The 27,299-nt window shown below is 41.6% G+C and overlaps 1 protein-coding gene across 14 annotated transcripts in view; it reads right to left on the bottom strand.

The window, feature by feature from the left end:
* LOC133473810 (tumor protein D54-like) overlaps window positions 1-27,299 on the bottom strand; it is a 78,625-nt gene that overhangs the window by 15,041 nt on the left and 36,285 nt on the right. For 2 of the 14 annotated variants that reach the window (XR_009787249.1, XR_009787248.1), the window contains exon 2: window positions 27,004-27,067. The exons of 8 other annotated variants lie outside the window; for them this stretch is intronic. Coding sequence is in view for 4 of the 6 variants with exons in the window: in XM_061765357.1 (XP_061621341.1) it covers window positions 12,110-13,423 (1,314 nt within the window). In the remaining 2 variants the exon portion in view is untranslated. Of the gene's footprint in view, window positions 1-11,308; window positions 18,830-27,003; window positions 27,068-27,299 lie in introns of those variants that run through there. 4 more of the 14 variants (XM_061765356.1, XM_061765355.1, XM_061765357.1 and 1 more) reach the window with 3 other exon arrangements.

Genomic DNA, 27,299 nt, shown 5'->3' with positions numbered 1-27,299 from the left:
ACACCTGTCTATATAAGACCTTACAGCTCACAGCGCATGTCAGAGCAAATGAGAATCATGAGGTCAAAGGAACTGCCTGAAGAGCTCAGAGACAGAATTGTGGCAAGGCAGAGATCTGGCCAAGGTTACGAAAAAAAATTCAGCTGCATTTCAGGTCCCTAAGAGCACAGTGGCCTCCATAATCCTTAAATGGAAGACGTTTGGGACGATCAGATCCGTTTCTAGAGCTGGCCGTCTGGCCAAACTGAGCAATTGGGGGAGAAGAGCCTTGTGAGAGAGGTAAAGAACAACCCAAAGATCACTGTGGCTGAGCTCCAGAGATGCAGACGGGAGATGGGAGAAAGTTCTAGAAAGTAAACCATCACTGCAGCCCTCTCCCAGTCGGGGCTTTATGGCAGAGTGGCCCAATGGAAGCCTCTCGTCAGTGCAAGGTACATGAAAGCCCACATGGAGTTTGCTAAAAAAAAAAACACCTGACTCCAAGATGCTGAGAAGTAGATTATCTGGTCTGATGAGACCAAGATAGTACTTTTTGGCCTAAATTCTAAGCGGTATGTGTGGAGAAAACCAGGCACTGCTCATCACCTGTCCAATACAGTCCCAACAGTGAAGCATGGTGGTGGCAGCATCATGCTGTGGGGGTGTTTTTCAGCTGCAGGGACAGGACAAATGGTTGCAATTGAAGGAAAGATGAATACGCCCAAGTACAGGGATATCCTTTACGAAAACCTTCTCCAGAGTCCTCAGGACCTCAGACTGCGCCGACGGTTCACCTTCCAACAAGACAATGACCCCTAAGCACACAGCGAAAATATCAAAGGAGTGGCTTCAGAACAACTCCGTGACTGTCCTTAAATGGCCCAGCCAGAGCCCTGACTTAAACCCAATTGAGCATCTCTGGAGCGACCTGAAAATGGCTGTCCACCAACGTTCACCATCCAACCTGACAGAACTAGAGAGGATCTGCAAGGAGGAATGGCAGATGATCCCCAAATCCAGGTGTGAAAAACATGTTGCATCATTCGCAAAAAAACTCATGGCTGTATTGGCTCAAAAGGGTTCTTCTACTAAATACTGAACAAAGGGTCTGCATACTTATGGCTGTGTGATATTTCAGTTTTTCTCTATTAATAAATCTGAAAACCTCCTTCCATCAGCAAGGGCATTGAAGATGAAATGTGGCTGGGTCTTTCAGCATTACAATGATCCCAAACACACCGCCCGGGCAATGAAGGAGTGGCTTCGTAAGAAGCATTTCAAGGTCCTGGAGTGGCCTAGCCAGTCTGCAGATCTTAACCCCATAGAAAATCTTTGGAGGGAGTTGAAAGCCTGTGTTTCCCAGCGACAGCCCCAAAACATCACTGCTCTAGAAGAGATCTGCATGGAGGAATGGGCCAAAATACCAGCAAAAGTGTGGGAAAACCTTGTAAGACTTACAGAAAACATTTGATCTCTGTCATTGCCAACAAACGGTATATAACAAATATTGAGATGAACTTTGATTGACCAAATACTTATTGTCCACCATAATTTGTGAATAAATTCTTTAAAAATCAGACAATGTGATTTTCTGAATTTTTGTTCTCATTTGTCTCTCATAGGTGAGATATACCTATGATGAAAATTACAGCCCTCCCTCATCTTTTTAAGTGGATGAACTTGCACAATTGGTGGCTGACTAAATACTTTTTTGCCGCAATGTAGTTTAACCTATTTCAGTTGGCCCTGTGTGAAAAAAGTGATTGTCCCCTAAACCTAATAATTGGTTGGGTCACCCTTAGCAGCAACAACTGGAATCAAGCTGCAATCATAGCTCTTACAGAACTGTGGAGGAAATTTGGCACACTCATTTTGCTGAATTGTTGTAATTCTGCCACATTGGAAGGTTTTCAAGCATGAACTGCCTTTTTAAGGTCATGCCACAGCATCTCAATAGGATTCAGGTCAGGACTTTGTTGAGGCCACTCCAAAGTCTTCATTTTGTTTGTCTCCAGCCATTCAGAGGTGGATTTGCTGGTGTGTTTTGGATCATTGTCGTGTTGCAGAAACGAAGTGTGTTTCAGCTTGAGGTCACGAATAGATGGCTGGACATTCTCCTTCAGGATTTTTTGGCAGACACCAGAATTCATGGTTCCATTTATCACAGCAAGTCTTCCAGTTCCTGAAGCAGCAAAATAGCCCCAGACCATCCCACTACCCCAACCATATCTTACTGTTGGTATAATGTTATTTTTCTGAAATGCGGTGTTACCTTTTCACCAGATGACAGACACCGTCCAAAAAGTTCAAAATTTTGTCTCGTCGGACCACATAGTACTTTCCCAAAAGTCTTGGGGAACATCAATATGTCTCCTGGCAAATTAAGCGAGCCTTAATGTTCTTTTTGTTCAGCAGTGGTTTTCGTCTTGGAACTCTGCCATGCAGGCCATTTTTGCCTAGTCTCTTATGGTGGAGTCAGCCGGCCACTCCTGGGAAGGTTCACCACTGTTCTATGTTTTTGCCATTTGTGGATAATGGCTTTCACTGTGGTTTGCTGGAGGCCCAAAGCTTTTGAATTGGCTTTATAACCTTTTCCACACTGACAGATCTCAATTACTCTCACATTTGTTCCTGAATTTCTTTAGATCTTGGCATGATGTCTAGCTTTTGAGGATCTTTTGGTCTACTTTGGGAAAAAGAATCGAGGAAAACAAACCACCACAGAACTTCTTCAGTTATTAGAGAGAATATCTTCCTCTTGACATGTTCAGATCTCAGGGCTGTGAAATGGAAAAAGTAAAATCCGAGGAACAATTCGCGGGGGTGCAACTCAGGTGCTGTCCATTTCATCTGATCATCATTGAGATGGTTCTACACTTTCATTGGAGTCCAGCTGCGTTTGATGATACTGATTGGACTTGATTAGGAAAGCCACACCCCTGTCTATATAAGACGTTACACCTCACAGTGCATGTCAGAGCAAATGAGAATCATGAGGTCAAAGGAACTCCCTTAAACCCAATTGAGGATCTCTGGAGAGACCTGAAAATGGCTGTCCACCAACATTCACCTTCCAACCTGACAGAACTGGAGAGGATCTGAAAGGAGGAATGGCAAACCCAGGTGCATCATGGCAAACTTGCATCATTCCCAAAAAAACTATGTTTGAAAGTACGTAGCAAATTCATAGAAATGTGATAGCAAAATACCTGGTAAGCTATAATTTGACTGCTTCGTTATAACCAGCTGTGCGTGCTTCTTTCCGTTAACGTGATCGATCAAGCGCGTTCTTCCTCCATATCCATACTTCACATCCTGATGACACAAGATGCAGAATGCCTTCCCAGGTTCTTTAATTCTTTCTCATATTTTCATGAAGGCCTTTTCATGAAGGCATGACTTTTAATTCCAGCCAGTCCTCGCCGTCTCCCTCTGTAGAGTCCCCTCCGTGACAAAGACATACCGCAAAGAATGCAAAAACTTGATAGCTTTCAGTGAATTTATATGTGTCGAAAGATCATACCGATAAAATACAAATGGCGGAAGATTTGCACCTTGCCTGCGGTAATATCACTATCCCATCACCTTCTCCCAATCATTCAAGTGTTCATTGGAAACCTTCGGACAGGCCTGTACATGTGCCTTCTTGAGCAGGGGGACTTTACAGGTACTGCAGGATTTAAATCCATTAAGGCATAGTGTGTTACCAATGTTTTTCTTGGTGACTGGTACCAGATGCCTTGAGATCATAAAAAAGCTCCTCCCATGTAGTTCTGAGCTGATGCCTAACCTCTCATTATCATTGATACCCTACAAGGTGAAATCTTGTGAGGAGCCCCAGACCGAGGGAGACTGACAGTCATTTTATGTTGATTCCATTTTTTAATTATTGCACCAACAGTTGTCGCCTTCTCACCCAGCCTCTTGCCTTGTAGTCCATTCCAGCCTTGTGCAAGTCTACAATCTTGTCCCTGATGTCCTTAGAAAGTTTTTTGGTCTAAGAATCATAGAATGCAGGTAAATTTTTGCAGCTTCAGTTGACATTTCATTCCGAATTGCACGAAAATTTGCGAGGTTTAATTTGATATTTTTACACAATTTGTCAATATGGGCTTTAAAGGAAAGCTGTGAATCTATTATTAACTCAAGATATTTGTATTGGCTGACAATTTGCATTTTTTCTCCATTAACAAGTATGTCGGGGTCAGGTGATACTCTATTTGTTTTAGTGAAATACATGCCTACAGTTTTAGAAACGTTTAGCTGTTGACAGCACTCCTGCAACCAAGTTGTGACACAGGACACTGTATTAGTGAGTTTAGCAGCAACAGTATCTTTGGAGCGACCATGAACAAAGAAAACTGTGTCGTCTGCATACATTACGCACTCTGCTTCAGAGCAAACAGTGGGCAAATCGTTGATATAAAGACTAAATAAAAGGGGGCCTAATATTGATCCCTGAGGGACTCCAGAGGTTAGCCTAAGAGACTCTGATCTGCAGTTGTTAACTGATACAGATTGTGTTCGGTCATGCAGATATGATTCAATCCAGCTCACAGCTTTCCTAGAGAAGTTAAATTTTGTGAGCTTGGTAAGAAGAACAGAGTGATTTACTGTATCGAAAGCTTTCCTGAGGTCCAAGAATACCGCCCCTACAACTCCACCCTTGTCGAGAGAAGATTTTATTTTTTTTCAATGAAGAGGCATGTAGCCATTTCAGTGGAATGCTTGGATCTGAAACCAAACTGCATGGCGTGGAGAGAGGGGGAGCTGCTGATTAAATAATGGACAATCTGCTCTGACACCCATTTTTCTGAAACTTTGGAAATGGCCGGAAGAATGCTTATAGGTCGGTAGTTTTTCAGAGAAGTTGAGTCACTGGATTTAAAGACAGGGGTAACAATAGCAGATTTCCAGGCCTTTGGAAAGTGACCAGATGAAATTGAAAGATTAATGATTGAGGCAATAGGAGTAGCAAGAGATGAACCTAGATCTTTGAGCATGCTCGTGTCCATTCCAAAAACATCCTTTGCCTTAGATGGTTTGAGTGAATTAATTAAATCGATAACTTTGGTCTCAGTAATATTTGTAATAGTAAAGAACTGCGTTGCAGACAATGCAGGGTATTCCTTCCTTTGTTTTACTGCAAACTTAGAAGAGAACAAGTGCGTGAGAAAATAGTCGAACAGTTTCAGGACAATGTTCTTCAACGTACAATTGCAAGGAATTTAGGGATTTTATCTTCAAAAAAGAAATCACTGCATGTAAGCGGCAAGGCCAAAAACCAACATTGAATGCCCGTGACCTTCGATCCCTCAGGCGGCACTCCATCAAAAACCGACATCAATGTGTAAAGGATATCCCCACATGGGCTCAGGAACACTTCAGAAAACCAATGTCAGTAAATACAGTTCGGCGCTACATCCGTAAGTCCAACTTGAAACTCTACAATGCAAAGCAAAAGCCATTCATCAACAACACCCAGAAACACCGCTGGCTTCTCTGGGCCTGAGCTCATCTAAGATGGACTGATGCAAAGTGGAAAGGTGTTTTCGAGTCCACATTTCAAATTTGTTTCTGGAAATTGTGGACGTCGTGTCCTCCAGGCCAAAGAGGAAAAGAACCATCCGGACTGTTATGGACACAAAGTTCAAAAGCCAGCATCTGTGATGGTATGGGGCTGTGTTAGTGCCAATGGGATGGGTAACTTACACATCTGTGAAGGCACCATTAATGCTGAAAGGTACATACAGGTTTTGGAGAAACATGCTGCCATCCAAGCAACGTCTTTTTCATGGACGCCCCTGCTTATTTCAGCAAGACAATGCCAATGGGGTTGTACTTAAAGTGAGAGAACTAGTCTGTTGGTAGGGGATCAATACTTATTTCACTGAAATAAAAATGCATATAGATTTTCATCTTTTATTTAATGTGATTTTCTTTTAATATTCTGTGTCTCCTACCATTAAAAGTAAAGACCGCTCATGTCTTTGTCAGTGGGTAAATTTACAAAATCAGGGAGGGATCAAAAAAAGTATTTCCTCCACTGTAAATAGATAAGTCAAGAGATGCCCTATTATTTATTCAGGAATAAATTACAAGATGTGCTCTTTTTCTCACTTGAGCCCTTGCCCCCCAAAATGTCTGTGCACGTCCCTGGTTGTCTACTTTGACAGGTGCCATAAACCAGATGATGTCTTCAGGACTGCAGATGTCCTTCTCACTTAGAGTATTCACCTCTTCTCCTTTCCTGTTCCTTTGACATGAGTGTAGCAACCACTGTAGGCTGATGCTTTAAAAATCGTTCGATCATGTCATGAGAGCTAGTCCACTGTGTTAGTACATCTTGAGCTAGCTATGTGGGAAGACTATGTCTGTTGCTGCTGTTTCTCTCATAGGACTTCAACTCCGCTTGTGTTGCAATGCAAGAACCTAAACATCTTCCTCACTTTTCCCAGTAACCTTTCAGCAGTGTCAACTTGAAAGGCTTTCTGAGGCCAGATTTAATGTGTGAACAAAGTGTCATATCTCCCTCCACGACAGCTACTATCATATCCGGGCATGATCAGTCACTAGGGCTGGCTCTTTGTGTGCAATGTTCCATTTGACACGTTTCCTTTAACAAAGCACCTGTTTTGTTACTCATTGAATACCTTGGTTTGTAAAACATGACACCTCAGCTCCCAGCCGGGAGAGATCCTCGAGAGAGAGGATTGTCACATCGGAGTCAGTTGCACATGATGTCCAGGTATCGGTGGTAATTGCCACTCATTCTGTATTCAAAAGCTGTTCTTTCACTTCATCCTTAACTTTGTTGTACAACGCTGGCAGGCACTTGTTCAGTGATATGCTGTTGAGTCAGTATGGTGTATCAGGGCTCTAATGATTTTAACATGTCCCGAAAGCCCTCATACTCCACAACAGAGCAAGGTCTCAAGTCTTTGACAATAATCTGGGTTATTGATGCCGTTATTACCTTTGCTCTCGTCGAGCTGCCGGTGAGGTTTGGCTCGAATAAGTCTTGTATGCCTGTGTCTTTGTCTGTCCATATCTTCATGCAAGCCTCCTCCTCGTTTTTTCCCCCATGCCGTTTCACCATGAGTGTGGAAATTTGTTGTACTGCCGGTGTCCTTTAGAGCAGCTTCAGTCTTTGCATATTTCGACACTTTTATTCAGTTCGCAATTTTTCATATAAAATCTGAATTACTTCCACACTTTGGAGTTTATACTTGCCGGAGTATTGTGACTCCTGTCCGTATCTGACATTTCTCCATGCATAACTGTGACAAGTCTCACGAGAGTTTTAAGAGAGCAGGAGATGGCTGTGTGATATTTCAGTTTTTCTTTAATAAATCTCCAAAAATTTCGACAATTCTGTTTTTTTTTTCTGTCAATATGGGGTGCTGTGTGTACATTAATGGGGGGTGGGGGGGTGGGTGGGGGGGGGGATGAACTTAAATGATCTTAGCAAATGGCTCCAATAAAACAAAGAGTGAAAAATTTAAGAGGGTCTTAATACTTTCCGTACCTACTGTATATGTTAGAATAAATGTACATTAGTTATCCCATATTTACTCTTATGGTATTGGAAAGCATTTATTCAGCAATATAACCTTGTTTGTATCATGTAAGTTGAAGTTGTCTGTGAAGATGGTTTACACGTTGCTGTTATGTGCTCCCCCAACTTTATAGCAGCAACAGCTGTGTAAATGGGAACCGCCCTAAGGAAATAAAAAGAGAGGGATCGGCAGAGTGTGGTCAGAGCGGTAGGAGATTGTTGCTGCAAACAATTCTGTTCGTTCTCCTCGTGAGTAAAAGAACCATCTCTTGTCTTCCTTCCTTGTTTATTGTTTATTAAATGTTCTAGGTTGTTTGAACCTGACATTAATTTGGTCCTTCGATCCGGATGCCAAAATACCTAAGGATTCCAGCGGGTGTGGTGGACTCCAGAAAGACCGTGGCCACGGCAGGCTCCCTAGAGTGAGCCTGAGATCCTTTTTCAGGACTGGACCTCGACCCACCAGCTGGGATCTGACGGTTGATGGCATTCCGACGGAGGGAAGACAACAGTGGTGAGTTAAACTTCCTTAAAGGGGGAAGTTAATGACTGGAGGTCATTGCGCGTTAGAAAACCCTGTGAATACTAGTAAATGGCAGGTAAATGAGGGACAGCGGAGTCCGATAAATTCCGTAGAAGAAGGATGGCGGAGTCCTGTGTACACTTAAATTCCGTGAAAATCGCAGTAATAAAGCGCTTGTGTGATTGAGAAGTGAATGAATGGAGATAAAATACCACTAGGTATTTATCTCATATAAAACAGTGGGATTGTAAACAGCAGACTGGTGTGGATGCAAAGGCAAGAATTCTCCACCTGAAAAGGTTGAAGTGAGAATTACCACAACAGAAAATTTTAGTTGCTGTCCCACTTATAAGAAACCAGTGTTTAGAACATCCTAGGTGTTGACAAACTGGACCAAATTCTCTCAAATGGGGAAAGGAAGTAGTAAAATAAAACCCAGGGATACACTGCAGTGTAAAGATTGGAAGTTCATTAAAAAACAGGATCCTGATACAATTCAATATTTAGACACATAGATAACTGAACACGGCTTTAATGGTTAGTTAAATACACAAAAAATAGCCGCGTTGCAGGAATGAATCATAAAACAGAAAAAATGAAGAACCTTAAAAAGATGAAGAAAAATGGTTTTGAGGAAACAGAATACTGGACGAGAATTTGAGAGGGAGACAGAGAACAGAAAGAGAATGTAGACAAAATAAGAAAGGAAAAGAAATGTGAAAAGAGAGAATGTGTAGAGAAGGAAAAAGAACATTGTTCCATAGAAAGAAGGATGATGAAACGGTATCAGTGTCGAGGAGAAGAGAGAGTTGTTGAAGCAAGTGAAAAAGGGGGGAGGTGCAACTGCCCCCCCTTTATCCTAAATTACCACCGCCTCCACATGAGAAGGACTGACACCACATAAAGCAGACATAAACCAGTTTGTTGTGGAACTGGAAAATTTAAGGCGATCATATAACTTAAATGGTGAAGAAGTCCAATAAGTGTGGATGGCAGCCATGGGTCCAGATTGGCATAATATTAGAAGACCATGGAATCCAAAAGATGCAAATGATATTTTGGACCATGATAGTCGCAAATTGGGACACCGGGTGCAAGGATTAATTAACAGAGCAACCCAGCGTTTCAGACAGAGAGCAAATTACACTGAAATAGGAAGAGTAAAACAAAAGGATGATGAACCTTTTGAGGAATACAGACTAAGATTGACAACTGTATTCAAGACTCACAGCAGCCTGCAGGAGGATGGAGATGTAAATGAGCCATTTCAACAGCAGTTGAAGAATGCTCTCCATGCAGGTTTAAAAGACGCAATTCGCAGCTGGGTTAACAAACATTACATTGGCCTGCCTACAGGCACCTTGGAGGAGTATGTAAATCACGCCCTCCATGCTGGAAAAATAAATAAATAATAATAAAAGATAAAAAGAAACAGAAGTCTACAGACACCTTTTACCAAGATGAAGGACAGCAAGTTTTCTACCAAGGTGGAAGAGGCAGAGGTGGTTTTTGAGGATGAGGATGAGGATTTAAAGCCTAATCAGGAAACATTAATTTTTGGAAGAAGAGGTCCTCTTAAATTTACAGGATTTATTGGCACGAGACGGGATAAAACCTGAAATAACTTTATTGGTAAATGGGAAACCAATTACTTTCTTATGTGACACAGGTGCATGTAGGACCACTTTTAATAAATCAATTCAAATGCGAGACCAAGTGAGTCAGATCTGCAAGTGGAAGATTGTCTAAAGTAATAGAATCAGAACCTGTGTGGCTGAGGGACCCTGAAGGACAATCGTGCCAATTGTCCATACAAATGTTTCCTGATTGTCCAGTACATCTTTTAGGTCGGGATGGTTTGCTTTTGCTAGGATTAGCATTAGTACCAACAGCCGAAGGACACATTGCAGTAAAACGAAAAGCTGACTTGCAAAAAGGAGACATTTATGTTAATGACTGAAGGGAGAAAGGTGATCCCCAAATTAGAAGACAAAATGCAACAGCAGAAGTGACCTGAAAGATCAGCCTTTAGAAAAAGGAGAGGTACTATTTGTAGATGGCTCATCTTAGAAAAATGTACTAGGGAAAACACAAACAGGTTATGCAGTAGTGACTAAAGACACTGTAATAAAAGCTGAGCGGTTACCATCAAATTACTCAGCTCAGGCAGGAGAATTAGCAGCGTTAACAGAAGCGTGTAAAATAATGAGAGGAAAGGATGTTACTATTAACACAGATAGTCAATATGCATTTGCCACAATACACACCTTTGCACAATATTGGAAGAATAGAGGCATGATATAATCAACAGGCAAATTGGTTACACATGCAGAACTCTTATCAATATTACAAGATGACATCTATTTTTGACCAAACAACAAAACTATCCTACCAAAAAATGTATACAAATGGGCTGCTATATTGAGTCATGGTGTAACACATGTCTCAACAGGAGGGATGGTGGGGCAGATACATTAACATTATACAACTTATGGTTTTAATTCTTATGTTTAACAGGTGTAAGACACAATCCACAAGGTAATTTGAGACCACGTAGAGGGCGTTTCCCTACACCACAATACCTGTTTCAAATTATCCATATGGACTTTATTGAATTAAACCAAAGTGAGGGGAAAAAAATATTGTTTGGTCATCATAGATGCCTTTTCAAAATGGATAGAAATCTTCCCAACCAAACATCCAGATGCATTGACAGTGGCAAAAGCACTTTGTAAGGATATCATTCCTAGATATGGTATTCCTGAAAAAATATACAGTGCCCATTTTGTTAACCAAATTGTGAAAAAGATGGGAGTGATGTTTCACATTGATCTCAAGAATCATTGTGCTTACCACCCTGTTGGATTTATCTTACCCAACATTATAAAAAATAGACACAAAAGGAATGAAGACACTGGTTTCTTTTTCTCATGAGGAGGGCGTATGGGAGATTGTTCAGATCACAGCCTCTCAACACGCTCTAAACAATCCCCCCCCCCTCGCTCCTGCATTTATTTGAAATAGGAGGGATTTACAAATCATAATGTTCTAAGCAATAAGACACAACACAAAATATTTGATAATAAGAGGGTTTTTCCCAGACATAGTATTCTAAGTAATAAGACACAACACATAATATTGGACCAACACCTGTCACGACCCGACCACATCCGATCACGTCCTTGGTCCAGGCGCCCTTCCATCGGATGTTGCTGAGTCTTCTTTTTGAAAATGAGACATCTAAAATTGTCCATTATATTAATGCAAGCTAAGCAAATAAATGATAACTTCTATAATATATTTAACATTTCCCTCCTGTTTATCATGTATTTGCACAAATTCTCATATCATCTTACAGTCACTTCATTTCGATTTTTAACTGTAGAATCATTTTTATGAAACAAATACATTTACACTCAGAGTAAACTTGTCATATATGAATGTTGTATTTTAAACATCGGAATCATCTGTATCAGGAAACAAATCAGTTAAAGCAATATCATCATTATCATCATAATCATCATTATCATCATACAGTAATGGATACATCAGCTCCATACGATTTCTCCATGGGGGTTATTGCTGTGGTGATTAATTTACTGATTAATGCCCGAATGCATGGGATACAACAACATCCACATAATGTCAGAATGGCTGCAAAAACAGCAATTGATATCAATATTGGTGAAATTAGGGTTTTATATTTACCAAAAACGTCCATCCGAGCTGTCCCACAAGGAGGTGTCCACCCCAGAGTGGTTCTTCATCTTGTGATTGAGGGTCCGTAGACCATCGATGGCTCTGGTCAAGCTGCCATCCGAAGCAGTATTGTTTGGAATGTATGTACATTGTTCTCCAAACATACCGCAAACACCTCCCTCTCTTGCGAGGGGCATGTCGACAGCTATGCGGTTCTGGAACGTCATTAAAGAGGTAGCCTTGAGCTGCTCATGCACAGCTTCCAACCCACTCTGAGTCCAATTTCCTAATCTCTGTACATTGAAGTGGATGTAGTTTATCCTATCAACATTTTTATTAATCGTACACCACTAGCATATGAAAGACTCAAATCCTCTTGCAACTTGGTCAGCCAATTTATATTGATTCGGCACCCCACGAGGAACACCTATGGCGTCGATGTATGTTGGATTATTTTGCCCCTGCCAGGACAAATCTCTTTTTTGTATATGTTCTAGACTGGACAAAAACATTGGTGCCCTTTCCATTAAATCTTGAACAGGCATAGGGTATACTGACACATGCAATATCAAAGTAATAATAGCGCATAATCCAGATATATCTTTAGGTAATCTATCAAACAGTCTATCATCTCCGCACCACCACCAGATGTCGCTCCGTGATATTGGTACAAAATTTGGTCTGACTTTTAAGATTACTTTACACTGTGTGTCGTTCAGTGGTCCTAATTTTTTCCCTTTATTAATCATGTTTATACAAGTGAAATTATTTGGTGCTACTAAAGTAGAAAACATCGGTTTGTGTTTATCTGCTTCTTTTACGGGATATATAGGATCCCATGATTTACACCTCTTAGTTGGTACAGTAGCGTTCATGAATGGAATAAGACAATCTTGTGATAATTGTGCCGGAACTATGCGCAACAAAGGCCTGGGACCCATGCAAACTACACAATCTTTTCTCGTTACATTTGCTGCTTGTTCCACCAATAGTAACCAATTATTATTTTGTCCTGAAACTCCTGTGACAACAAGGAACCAATCATCAGTAGTTATGTTGTTAACCATTAAAATTTGTCCACCTTTCTTTGAAGTTTTCAATGGCATTTTTGGTTTAACACGGTTCCTATAACACAATACTACTTGGAAGTGGGGATCTTTTCCACCAGAATATGCCCACAAGCTCACCGTCAAACACATTGGGTGATTTGATTCGTATTTCAATATTAAACTATGGACCGTTTTGCTTAGGTTAAATTTCTTTCTATGTTCTTTTGCTGTTCTTTTTGACCAACTGGACCAATCATAACCTGTTTCACCAATAAGGTGTTCCCATTCAAAGCCTATAGTTGCATACCAGTCATATCTAAATCCCCAATTCTGCCCATTCTCTTGAGCATCATTGGTGAGATAATATGGAATTATGATTAAAGCAGCTTGATTTTGGGGGGCACAAAATATTAAACCTTTTTGCCGCGTTTGGAGGCCATGCCCACAATTTTGATCATCAGCTGTACTCCTTTTGACACGAGTTAATGATTCAAAAATTTTTATTATTGGGTTTGTCATATTGGTCCAGTTGGTAGGTGATTTTCTATCTAAAAAATGGGTTTTATCATTGAGGGTGGGACGTCCCATGTACCACAAAAACAAAACCAACATCATAGTTGCCAAAGTTGCTACGTAACAACTTAGCGAATCTCATAACCAACGTGGGTGTGCCTTTCTGCTGAGTTCTCACTAAAAGGGTTGGTGTCTTTTTTCTTCACTGACCAGCAAGCGTTTTCAGAATCTACACATCTGCTCCCGCTCCGTTATCAGACTTTTGCTCACCTTCCCTATTTGAGTACTCAGCTGAAATGACTCTTTTACAGTGTGTTAAATGAACCCACGTGTTTCTTTCTGCTATTTTTTAGGGCTGTAAAGTGTCAATCTATCTGTGCCACCATCCCTCCGGTTGAGACATGTGACACAGCATGGCTCAATATAGCAGCCCATTTGAATAGGGTATTTTTATTTTTTTATTTTTTTCCTGTGCTAATGTAAATTTAATTTTGTAGTTTTGCACTTTGTTTCTCACAATAATTACGGTCTTGTTGTGGAATACTCATATTGGCTATCAGTATAGATTGTACCATCTTTATTTATCATTAGTTTGCATGCCTTGTTTAATGCTACTAATTCAGCAGCTTGTTCAGCCAATTCCTGTCAGTCATGCTGCGTGCCTTCATCAAGTAAGGGTATTAGTGTGGCTGGATTTAAGGTTGTGCATCGCTCAACAGTCAAATGTGGTTGTGACAGCAAGATGGCAATGCAAGATAAATGTCTTGCAGGTGATAAAAACGCCATATTGGTTTGCAATAGGAGAGCAGACACTGTATGTGGGACCTTAAGGGTGAACTGCTCTCTAGTTGAAAAATAAGCTATTGGTCTTAGCTTATCACCGTATTGTTGTGTAAGTACGGAGGTCATGCAATAGCTTTTACAATCTACCATTGAATGAATGTTTTATCATTAAATTTGGAAGGCCTAGCGCAGCACTGGACACCAAATGTTGTTTAATGTCACAGAAGGCCTTTTCTGCCTCTGTACTCCATTAAACAGGTGATATAATTTTAAGGTTGTTTTCATACATTAATTTTGACAAAAGTGCAACAATTTCTGCATAGTTTGAAATCCATGCTCTACAATAATTTGTCAAACCTAAAAATGATTATTATATGTTTCTTCGTCTGTGGTTTAGGATTTTTTAAGACTATAGCTTTCCTGTCTTCTAATATAGTCTTTCCTCCTATACTTAAATTATGGCCTAGATATTTGACTTGTCTTTTACATCATTGCAATTTAATTTTGTTAACTTTATGTCCCTCTTCTGTTAGATGATGCAGTAAGGTCAATAAATCTTTGCATGTCTCTCCATCTGTAGATGCCAGAAGACATGCGTGTTGTCATAACTTGTGAACAATTAGTTGGACTTTTCACAGTAACCTTGCAGTAATCTAGTAAATGTATATATATTTTTTTTTTCTCAAATGTGAATGCAAACCAAAATTGACTGTTATTTTCTATTGGTACTGAAAAGAATGCATTACTTATGTCCACTACTGTAAACACAGTAGCGTCTGGTCTTAATGAATTTAACAATGTGCGTGGGTTTGGTACGCATGCTGCTCTCTGTATTACTGCAGCTCATCACATTCTTTTTTATCTTCTATTTTTGTGATAAGCTGCAAGGCTGCAGACAACAGGGCCTTTCCCATGTTTAACGGTGGTTTGTCTGGGATATCGATTGTGTAATAGAATGTACTTTCTCTGTTTTCCAGTGTTACATAGAGGTCCTCTCTTTTTAATTTATGTTTAATTCATGTTTGAGTACAAGTCCTAGTTGGAATAAGCCATCTCTTCCCAACAAATTCACAGGGCACTCCGGGACTTCGAAAATGGGCATTCTACAAGTTCTCCCTGTGGGTCTCTAATGCTCCTGTATCACAAAGAAATTTCATTTCTTTCCCATTTACTGACAAGGTTATTTCAGGTTTTTCAGTGTCCAAACTCAGAATGTCCTGTAAATTGAAATCCACCTCCTCATTCTCTCCTCAAGAGGATTTGTTGAGTTGGGAAGCAGGCTGGCCTAGTCATGCGGTAGTTTGTCCGTATTCTCTTTTATTTTTTATTTATTTATTTTTTTTAGAGCAGTCACGTGCAATGTGGCCTTTGTTTCCACAGCACCAACAGATGGTATTATCATAATAATTTCGATTTCTACCATATCTTACACTCCCACGGTCTCTGCCGCGTCCTCTAAAATTATCTCTCTCTCTGCCTTGATAGTATATTTCTGCTTCTTCGTCGAGGAAGACATCTATCTTCTCTTTTTGTTTTTTGTCTAACACTCTTTCTGCGTGGAGGGCATGATTAACATATTCCTCCAGAGGGCCAGTTGCTAGGTTTATCCAATGTTTATCTACCCATCTGTTAATGTGTTCTTTCGAATTCGCATGTAAAGCATTTTTTAACTGTTGTTGATAAGGTGTGATGCCGTCTGAGGTTATATTTGTTATTTTGGGAATGGGAGAAAATGTTTCTACCATAGTTTTAGACCAATTCATTTGTACCCCTCCTGATCGTAAAATTCGTTGTGTTTGTGCCTCTTGAGTTGGAGGAAGTTCATGAGGTGGCAAAACCGGATACAAGGGTGCTGATGCTTTTGTTTCCTCATTTTTTTTTTTTACAACTTTCTTCAATTATCTTTTTCTCGCTAATTCTTATTATTGGTCCTGTCTCGTCATCTTCCTGTCTTTGAAACAACATATTTTTATGCCTACCTTCCTGCTCTTTTTGTTCATTTGTTAAGTGTTTCTTATTCTCCCTTCCTTTTTCTCTTTTAGACGCCATGTTTAACCAGAAGAGTAAGTCGTCAAATCCATCTTTTTGTATTTGTGATATATAATTTTTGTGTCGACACTTTATTTCGTTTCGAAGTTGAACTATTTTTTGCGAATTTAGCTGGCCAGCGAAACCGTATTTGGTTATCCACGTTTTTAAATGTTATATTTTGGAATGGTTTTGTAGTTGAACATATTTCCAATCTTTACACGTTAGGTCTATTTTTTGATCCGGCTTACTGTTATTTATTCCCATTTTTGTGAATTTTGGAAGTCAGTTTATTTGCACCTAGAGTGACCAAAATACTGACTTTATTCAAAAATGACAGGGTGACAATAAATGTCTGAGTTCTGGCAATTCTCAAGCTTCTACCCCAATTGGGGCGGAGAATTCTTGCCTTTGCTTCCAAACCCAGTTGTCACTTACAATCCAGTCTTAGACATTCATACTTTTACACATACACACGATATTAATAACGTTTTTATAAACACACGAAAAAACGGAAACACAGAAACACAGAAATACGGAATTTAAGTACGTACAGGACCCCGCCGTCCTCACGGAATTTGTCGGACTCCGCTGTCCATCTTGACCACTTGCCAGTGACTAGTATTACAGAAGGTTTATTCTGCCGCAGACTTCTTCGTCGCGCAATTCACTCACTCTTTAATCCTTTTTTCCCCAAATTTTTTTTAAAATTTAACTCACCACTCGTCTTCAATCCTGTGGATTTTCGTCAACCTTCAGATCCCAGTTGAGGAGAACGAAGACCAGTCCCGGAAAGGGTCTTACTTGCCGTGGCCACGGTCTCTTAACTGGAAGTCGGCTCCACAACTGGAATCCTCGGGTGTGTTGACATCCGGGTCGAAGGACCAATTTAATGTTGGATTTATCTTACCCAACATTATAAAAAATAGACACAAAAGGAATGAAGACACTGGTTTCTTTTTCTCATGAGGAGGGCGTATGGGAGATTGTTCAGATCACAGCCTCTCAACACACTCTAAACAATCCCCCCCCTCGCTCCTGCATTTATTTGAAATAGGAGGGATTTACAAATCATAATGCTCTAAGCAATAAGACACAACACAAAATATTTGGATAATAAGAGGGTTTTTCCCAGACATAGTATTCTAAGTAATAAGACACAACACATAATATTGGACCAACACCTGTCACGACCCGACCACATCCGATCACGTCCTTGGTCCAGGCGCCCTTCCATCGGATGATGCTGAGTCTTCTTTTTGAAGGCGAGACATCTAAAATTGTCCATTATACTAATGCAAGCTAAGCAAATAAATGATAACTTCTATAATATATTTAACACACCCTCAAAGTGCTGGATTAGTGGAAAGGATGAATGGAACAATACAAAACAGACTTAAAAAAGTGCATTGAAGAAACAGGAAGGCAGAGGACACAGTGTTTGGAATTAGTAAAACTGTATATAAACATAAGTACTTCAGGGCTAACACCTATGAAACATTGTTTGGAAGGCCTTATAAACTACCTCAATTTAAGAACCAATGGGAATCAAATGATGAAGCTAATTTAGCTGGCTACATGCAGAAAATGTTGGAAAAAAACCAACAAGTACAAAAAGGATCCTTTTGTCTCCCAGCAGGACGCCAAACTAGTGGACTGGGTGCTTGTAAGAAGTGTGAAGAAGAAACATTGGTACACACCTAAGTGGGAAGGCCCATTTCAAGTATTGTTGACAACCCCCACAGCTGTAAAGATAGTAGAAAAGTCAACTTGCATTTATTTGACACATTGTAAAAAGGTCATTATGGTTGAAAACTCTGAGAAGGGAGGTGAGCAAAAGTCTGATAATAGGGTGGTCTCAGATGTTTAGAATCTGGGAAGACCCGAAAGTCAGTGAAGATTTTATAAGACGCCAAACTAAAGTAGAGGGGATATTTCAACCAGAATGACCCATAAGTGTTTAAAATCAGCTATGGGGTGTTGGATGTCAACGCTATCTGTTTTGATTTTTCTGTTAGTATGGTATTTGTGGGAACCACCCAAGGTTAAACGAACGGACCATAAAGTAACCACTCAACCCTTACTCTTACAGAGGGTTAGACATAGTAGCAGACAGTCAGGAACACCAATTCCTGTAATTCCCTGGATAGTCTCATGGGCATATAATAATTCAATTATGGTAACCATAGCACCAAACACAATGACTAAATTGAGGCTCCCAATTACTAATTTAAAGGGATTTGCAAACATCAAACAGATAACTGGAAAAGGTTATGAGACGTATTGGTGGTACCTTACAGGACATGTATTAGATTTGAGTTGGAATTACATGTATGAGTTGGGACAGCGTGACTAGAGTTGATAAGCACAAACCTATGTTTTCCACAAAGGTAACTCTCGGGAATTTTACTTGTATAAACATTACTGGCAGACCAGAGCAGTTAAGAAATCTCTCAGCACCACTGTGTCAGGTATTGAAGGTGATATAGAGTTTTATGGCATAATTGGTCTGGTGGTAAACAAGGGTGTTTATTGCAGTATAGTATAAAGTGGAAATCAGATAAGGGTGTGGGAGTTCATTGCAGGAAAGCTCCCACCAGGGTACATGTGGAGGCCACAAAGAACATATCTGCAGGGAGCCACTGTGGACCTGAGATGAAACACTGTGAAGACCGCGCCTGGAGCCAGGTCATCATTCTGCAGGACAATGAGGGTGTCAGTGGGCGTTGGACCAATCAGATGACAGCGATTCCATACTTCCTCTTTGAAACATTGTATAAGTCGGGGGCAAGAACAGATAGCTTTGTTCAGTCTGCGCTGTCTCTGCTGAGGCTAGGATAAGCGTAGCTACTGACCCAGAGCTCTGTAAAATGTATAGACTCCTCTGTCAGTTATAAATTGGTTGACTTTTAACACGTCATTACAATTGTAGCTCTTTCACAAAAATGAACACGCATGGAACCTCAAGAGTAATAGGTGATTATAAAATTCAGGTTCCTACAGTATCAATAGTGGTAGGAATTGACTTCAATCCGTAGCCAAGAGGGGACATCTGGTGGTGGTGTGGAGATGCTAGACTATTTGATAAATTGCAAAAACAAATGTAACTGGTCTTTGTGCCCTAGTGACCTTGTTGTTAGCGGTATCCGCACATCCTATGTCTGTATAAGAGTTAACAGCTAGTTTATCCACTGTCATGCCAGAACATTGGCGACGTCAGAAAAGAGCAGCAGACTGGCAGGGCTAAAATAATCCAACATACATTGACGCCGTTGGTGTTCCCCGTGGTGTTTCAAGTGAGTACAAATTAGTAGATCAAATAGCTGCAGGATTTGAGTCCTCGATCTGTTGGTGGTGTACAACCAACAAAAACGAAGACAGAATCAACTACATCCATGACAACATGCAAAAATTGGGCAATTGGACGCAGAGTGGGTTTGAAGCTGTGCATGAACAGCTATCAGCCACACACTTATGGCATTCCAAAACAGGATAGCTGTTGACACGTTGTTGGCTGAGAGAGGAGGAGTATGTGCTATGTTCGGAGAACAATACTGCACATTCATTCCCAACAACACAGCTGCGGCTGGCAGTCTCACCAAGGCCATAGAGGGACTCCGAACCCTTAATGGTAAAATGAAGGAACACTCTGGTGTTGACACCTCCATGTGGATGAATGCTTTTGGAAAATACAAAGCCCTGGTGTCCTCAATTTTGGTATCAATCACTGTTTTTGCAGCAATTTTGACCTTGTGTGGATGTTGTTGTATTCCTTGTCTGCATTCTCTCATTAATAGATTGATAACAACAGCAATCTCACCCATGGAGAACCGAATGGCTCAAATGTATCCTTTACTTGGTCTTGACCCTGAAGATAATGACAGTAATGATGATGATGACATGCATTATGACCTGCCTGATTTGTTTCCAGATCCAGGTAGCTATGAATAAAGATTAACATTGCCTCTGAGTGTAAATGTATGTGTTTTCATAAAAATGATCTTACAGTCGAAAATCTAACTGAAGTGACTGATGTATGGTGATATGAGAATTTGAGCAAATATGTGATAAACAGGAGGGAAATGTTAGAATAAATGTACATTATCCCATATTTACTCTTATAGTATTGGAAAACATTTATTCAGCAATATAACCTTGTTTGTATCATGTAAGTTGAAGTTGTCTGTGAAGATGGTTTACACGTTGCTGCTATGTGCTCCCCCAACTTTATAGCAGCAACAGCTGTGTAAATGGGAACCGCCCTAAGGAAATAAAAAGAGAGGGCTCGGCAGAGTGTGCTCAGACCGGTAGGAGATTGTTACTGCGAACAATTCTGTCCTTTCTCCTCGCGAGTAAAAGAACCATCTCTTGTCTTCCTTCCTTGTTTATTGTTTATTAAATGTTCTAGGTTGTTTGAACCTGACAGTATACACCTGAACAGCGCTTCTGGTCACAATTTACACAGAAACTCCCCTCAGTTTTTAACTGCAGGATTCCAATTTCTCCTAATCTTTGGCTATCGGGGGATTTACCACTAGATGTCCCACAGCCCTGCGACTGGGTGGCGACTAGTTCAGGGTGGACCCCGCCTCTCGCCCAGAGTTTGCTGAGATAGGCTCCAGCACGGCCTAGTGAGGATAAGCGGTACGGGAAATTAATGAATGAGTCCCACAGCCCAGCAATTTGGCTTTTCTAACTTTCATGGCCAAAGGACAGCTAAGTGGCTGGATTAGTTTTGAACTAATATCCTAACTCAGGTGTGAACAGCCCCATCTTGATAACATTGGTCTGTAAATGAGACAATTACTCTCTACTCAATTACTGAAAGGGAACTTGCCTTTACCTGAATAAATCAGTGTTGTAATATAACGATCAGTGTTGTAATATAACGAGAGAGAGCGGTAGAGGTTGAGAAATAGTGTACGATATTTAGTCACAGCAATGCAGCCCTATGAGGGGCAAAAGTCAATGCAAACTCTATCATAGATGCCTTTTAAAAATGAATAGATCCCTCTGCATTTATCTGGGCTTGGGACCCACCGGGACACAAGGTGTGTCATTCAGTGAACCTGCACTCTTGTGTACAGTTGATTGAATGGACCCTGAGACTCAGCACTGTGGTGTCTTATTTTTTCCTCTCTTTTTTGACAAAGAAAACAAACACACAAGGACGATTGAAGGTTCCATGATCTATTGAACATTGACATTATATTGCATCCTTAACTGTACTCAAGCCCAAAAAGGGCACCCATAGCCAAAATTATTCATACAATTGGGAAAAAAACAGTAGTGTATGTATAATATATGTAATCCAGCCCTATGGGGGGCACAAGCCAGTGCAAACTGTAGGCCGGTCCCAAACCCGGATAAATGCAGAGGGTTGTGTCAGGAAGGGCATCCGGCGTAAAAATTTGCCAAACAAATATGAGCGTTCATCCAAAGAATTCCATATCGGATCGGTCGTGGCCCGGGTTTACAACGTCCGCCACCGGCGCAGTCAACCTGCAGGGCGCCGGTGGAAATTCAGCTACTGTGGGTCGAAGAAGAAAAGGTGGAAAGTGGGTTCTTCGGCAGAAAGAGAAGTGGATAGCACAGAGCCTAGAACTGAATGTGGGGACTTTGAATGTTGGGACTATGACAGGAAAATCTTAGGAGTTGGTTGACATGATGATTATGAGAAAGGTTGATATATTGTGTGTCCAGGAGACCAGGTGGAAAGGCAGTAAGGCTATAAGTTTAGGGGCAGGGTTTAAATTATTTTACCATGGTGTAGATGGGAAGAGAAATGGTGTCTGGATTATTTTAAAAGAAGAGTTGGCTAAGAATGTCTTCGAGGTGAAAAGAGTATCAGATTGAGTGATGAGGCTGAAACTTGAAATTGAAGGTGTTATGTATAATGTGATCAGTGGCTGCAAGGTAGTGGTAGGAGAGAGTGTGGCTAGACGGCATAGGATGATGGTGTGTAAGATGACTCTGGTCGTGGGGAGGAAGATTAGGAAGACAAAAGCAGAGGAGAGAACCATGTGGAAGCTGAGACAGGACGAGTTTTGTGCAGCTTTTCGGGAAGCGGTGAGACAGGTTCTCGGTAGACAGAGGAGCTTCCAGAAGACTGGACCACTGCAGCTAGAGAGATCAGATCAGAGAGGCAGGCAGGAGAGTACTTGGTGTATCTTCTGGCAGGAAAGGAGAGAAGGAGATTTGGTGGTGGAACCTCACAGTTACAGGAAATCATACAAGGAAAAAGGTTAGCTCAGAAGAAGTGGGACATTGAGAAGACCGAGGAGAGGCAAAAGGACTACATTGAGACGCGACCCAGGGCAAAGGTAGAGGTGGCAAAGGCCAAACAAGAGGCATATGATGACATGTATGCCAGGTTGGACACTAAAGAAGGAGAAACGGATCTATACAAGTTGGCCAGACAGAGGGATAGAGATGGGAAGCATGTGCAGCAGGTTACGGTGGTTAAGGATAGAGATGGAAATATGTTGACTGGTGCCAGTAGTGTGCTAGATAGATGGAAAGAATACTTCGAGGAGTTGATGAATGAGGAAAATGAGAGAGAAGGGAGAGTAGAAGAGGCAAGTGTGGTGGACCAGGAAGTGGCAATGATTAGTAAGGGTGAAGTTAGAAAGGCATTAAAGAGGATGACAAATGGAACGGCAGTTGGTCCTGATGACATTCCTGTGGAGGTATGGAAGCATCTAGGAGAGGTGGCTGTGGAGTTTTTGACCAGCTTGTTCAATATACTTCTAGCGCGTGAGAAGATGCCTGAGGAATGGAGGAAAAGTGTGCTGGTGTCCATTTTTAAGAACAAAGGTGATGTGCAGAGCTGTGGGGACTATAGAGGAATAAAGTTGATGAGCCACACAATGAAGTTATGGGAAAGAGTAGTGGAGGCTCGACTCAGGACAGAAGTGAGTATTTGCTAGCAACAGTATGGTTTCATGCCTAGAAGGAGTACCACAGATGCATTATTTGCCTTGAAGATGTTGATGGAAAAGTACAGAGAAGGTCAGAAGGATCTCCATTGTGTCTTTGTAGATCTAGAGAAAGCCTATGACAGAGTACCCAGAGAGGAACTGTGGTATTGCATGCGGAAGTCTGGAGTGGCAGAGAAGTATGTCAGAATAATACAGGACATGTATGAGGGCAGCAGAACAGTGGTGAGGTGTGTTGTAGGTGTGACGGACGAATTTAAGGTGGAGGTGGGACTGCATCAGGGATCAGCCCTGAGCCCCATCCTGTTTGCAGTGGTGATGGCTGACAGATGAGGTTAGACTGGAATCCCCGTGGACCATGATGTTTGCAGATGACATTGTTATCTGCAGTGAAAGCAGGGAGCAGGTGGAGGAACAGTTTGAAAGATGGAGGCATGCACTGGAAAGCAGAGGAATGAAGATTAGCCGAAGTAAGACAGAATATATGTGCATGAATGAGAGGGGTGGTGGGGGAAGAGTGAGGCTACAGGGAGAAGAGATAGCAAAGGTGGAGGACTTTAAATACTTGGGGTCAACTGTCCAGAGCAATGGTGAGTGTGGTCAGGAAGTGAAGAAACGTGTCCAAGCAGGTTGGAACGGGTGGAGGAAGGTGTCAGGTGTGTTATGTGACAGAAGAGTCTCTGCTAGGATGATGGGGCAAAGTTTATAAAACAGTGGTGATGCCAGACATGATGTATGGATTAGAGACAGTGGCACTGAAGAGACAACAGGAAGCAGAGCTGGAGGTGGCGGAAATGAAGATGTTGAGGTTCACTCTCGGAGTGACCAGGTTGGATAAAATTAGAAATGAACTCATCAGAGGGACAGCCAAGGTTCGATGTTTTGGAGACAAAGTTCTAGAGAGCAGACTTCGATGGTTTGGACACGTCCATCCATCCATTCATTTTCTTTACCGCTTCTCCTCACTGGGTCGCGGACATGCTGGAGCCTATCGTAGCTATCATCGGGCAGGAGGCGAGGTACACCCTGAACTGGTTGCCATCCAATCGCAGTGCACATACAAACAAACAACCAATCGCACTCACATTCACACCTACAATTTAGAGTTGTCAATTAACCTACCATGCATGTTTTTGGGATGTGGGAGGAAACCGGAGTGCCCGGAGAAACCTCACGCAGGCACGGGGATTGAACCCCGGTCCTCAGAACTGTGAGGCAGACGCTCTAACCAGTCGTCCACCGTGCCGCTGGTTTGGACACGTCCAGAGGAGAAATAGTGAGTATATTGGTAGAAGGATGATGAGGATGGAGCTGCCAGGCAAGAGAGTGAGAGGAAGACCAAAGAGAAGGTTGATGGATGTCGTAAGGGAAGACATGAGGGCAGTTGGAGGATCGAGAGGAGGATGCAGGAGATAGGCTTACATGGAAAAGGATGACGCGCCGTGGCGACCCTTAAAGGGACAAGCCGAAAGGAAAAGAAGAAGTATGTATAATATACGTAATTATTTCTCTTAACACAATCAAGTCAGTAATACAACTATTACCAAAGGAGGTGAAGGGAAGCTTCAGTGAATATAAAAAGTCTACACATCCCTGTTCAAATGGCAGGTTTATGTGATGTACAAAAATGAAAGATACATCACAAACATTTTTTCCACTATTAGTTAACCTGTAACTCAACAGAAAAAAATACAAGATTTTGAGAGAGGGGAATTTAAAAAATTAAAAAATTTGGATAGCGTGGTAGCACAAGTGCACATGCCCTCTTACAAATCGGTATGTGGCTGTGTTCAGAATTCAAGGTCAGAAGACAAAGATGTTATGGGGTCAGATAAAATTCATATTTGCATTGTTTATATGTTATGTAATACATTCATGTCACTTCCAGCAAGTTGTCAGCTATAAGTTTAGCTAAAAGTGAAGTTTTTATTACGCATCTTGAACACTCCTCGAACATACTCGAAGCACAATACAGCTTCCCCTGTCGATTGACTTTCCCCATCGATGTGGTCTCCTTTTTCACTTGGAAAGCCAAAGAAAGTCTTGCCACTGCCTGAACCCCTTGTACAACCAAATGCCACACAATAAACCATCGTGAAATCGTTAAGTCATACAACAACAAATATACAAGGACGGGAAAAACAGCATGTAAGAGCAGCACACAATGCCGAACGAACAGGCTGTTTGGCTAGTGTTGCGTCACAGCGCCGGATAGAGCTGAAGACCGGAAGGCGCGAGATGCAAAAAGCAGAAGGCACATTCTAAATCATACTTATCGATTTAAGTTCTGTATATCTGGTACATAATCGCTTATAAATGGCAGATGTGGTTTGTACAGGGGTTCTAGAGTTAAAGAAAAATTTTAACATCTTTGTCCTCTGACCATTAAGCAATTAAATTGAAATTCATGTTAAACTGAAGTCGCCACATAACACAAAGCTAGGGTCCTCAGAGATCTTTTCGCAGCATCACAAAGGTTCTTCAAAGGGATTAGTCAGAAGAAGGGTATCCAAAAAAACTAAAACCAATAAAAAAGTATCAATGTCATATCAAAACACGGTTTGAATAGGTCTCGTTCCCACAGCTTGCGACTATAGGTAAGGGTAGGAACGTAGATCGACTGGTAAATTGAGGGCTTCGCCTTTTCGGCTTAGCTGCTTCTTCACCACGATACAAAGACCACATCACTGCAGACGCTGCACCAAGCTGCTTGTCGATCTCCCATTCCGTGCCGTTCTTTTCCGAAAGAACAAGATCCCGGATACAAGTGGCCAAAATGAGTTTCCTCCGCAGGGTGTCCGGGCTCTCCCTTAGAGATAGGGTGAGAAGCTCGGTCATCCGGGAGGATCTCAGAGTAGAGCCGCTGCTCCTTTACATCGAGAGGAGCCAGATGAGGTGTCTGGGGCATCTGATTCGGAAGCCTCCCGGACGCCTCCCTAGTGAGGTGTTCCGGGCACGTCCCACCGGGAGGTGACCCCGGGGACAACCCAGGAAACGCTTGGAGAGACTCTCTCCTGGCTGGCCTGGGAATGCCTCGGAATCCCCCGGAAGAGCTGGATAAAGTGGCTGGGGAGAGGGAAGTCTGAGCTTCCCTGCTAATGCTACTGACCCCGCAACCCGACCTCGGATAAGCGGAAGAAGATGGGTGGATGGATGGATGTTTTGTTCATAGCAATTTTGTAAAATGTACAATGATGGTGCAGTTTATTTTTCATTTCTCATTACCTAACTTGTACATGTCAATCTTTTTAGTTTCTTTCATTTGATTGGCAGACTGACCTTTAATGTCCAATTAGGTAGTGGTGGGCGTAGTTTAACGAACGTTCTCAAAAGACCAGTTCAATGATTGTCCATTTTGGACTGTGGCTAAAAGCAGGGAAGCAAGCCAAAGACGAAGAAGTAATTCTCATAAACATCAGTCGCCACAGAGTCTAGTCGTTCGTTTTGGATTATCTGTCATCCAATTGAAAGTAAGTATTGATGTATTTTTTTAGTGTGCGCAGAGGAATGTTTTGTGCTGGAAAGAAAAATACTAATTGTGATTAGCGATGTAGCATGCTAATGTTAATGCTAGCATTTTGTTTGTCTCTTGTATGCAAAGTGAATAGCTTTAAATATGATTCAAAACTAAAGAGAGACTTTAATTTACAGCAGGCTATGGATACTCTCTTATGGATACGCTCGTCTGGTTTGACCTTTGGCTAAGCTGCTTTGGATAGAGACCCGCATGGATTGGGTGCTTCTCTTGCCACCAGCATTATCTATCGACTGAAATGGGGATTTGTGAGTACCATTCTAACATAGTTGTACTTTCATTTTATTTAGTGCTTGCATTGCAAATGAAACAGCCCCTTTTTTTTTTGAGGTCACAACTCACAGACGAAATAACACTGAACAAAATAGGAGATACCTAAAATGCAACTCCAAACCTACCTTGAAAGGAAAAATGGCCATCCAAACCAGCCGTCAGTAATACTGTTGCGCCTCATCCTTCCTTCTAAAGACAAAGAGAGATAATTCAAGACCCCCACTGGGTACAAGGAGAAGAAGGTTTGGACTAACTTAATTAGGATTAGCTTGACAAGTCAGGGTTGACAGTCTCTGGGGTTGAGGTCACCGAGGTGGTTAAAAAGCTCCTCGTTGGCAAAGCCCCCGGGGGTAGATGAGATTCGCCCGGAGTTCCTCAAGGCTCTGGATGTTGTAGGGCTGTCCTGGTTGACACGCCTCGG

This window comes from Phyllopteryx taeniolatus, unplaced genomic scaffold, assembly GCF_024500385.1.
Source record: "Phyllopteryx taeniolatus isolate TA_2022b unplaced genomic scaffold, UOR_Ptae_1.2 contig_48, whole genome shotgun sequence".
In the NCBI taxonomy this organism is placed as follows: domain Eukaryota; kingdom Metazoa; phylum Chordata; class Actinopteri; order Syngnathiformes; family Syngnathidae; genus Phyllopteryx; species Phyllopteryx taeniolatus.
This window is presented reverse-complemented; position numbering and strand designations above follow the sequence as displayed.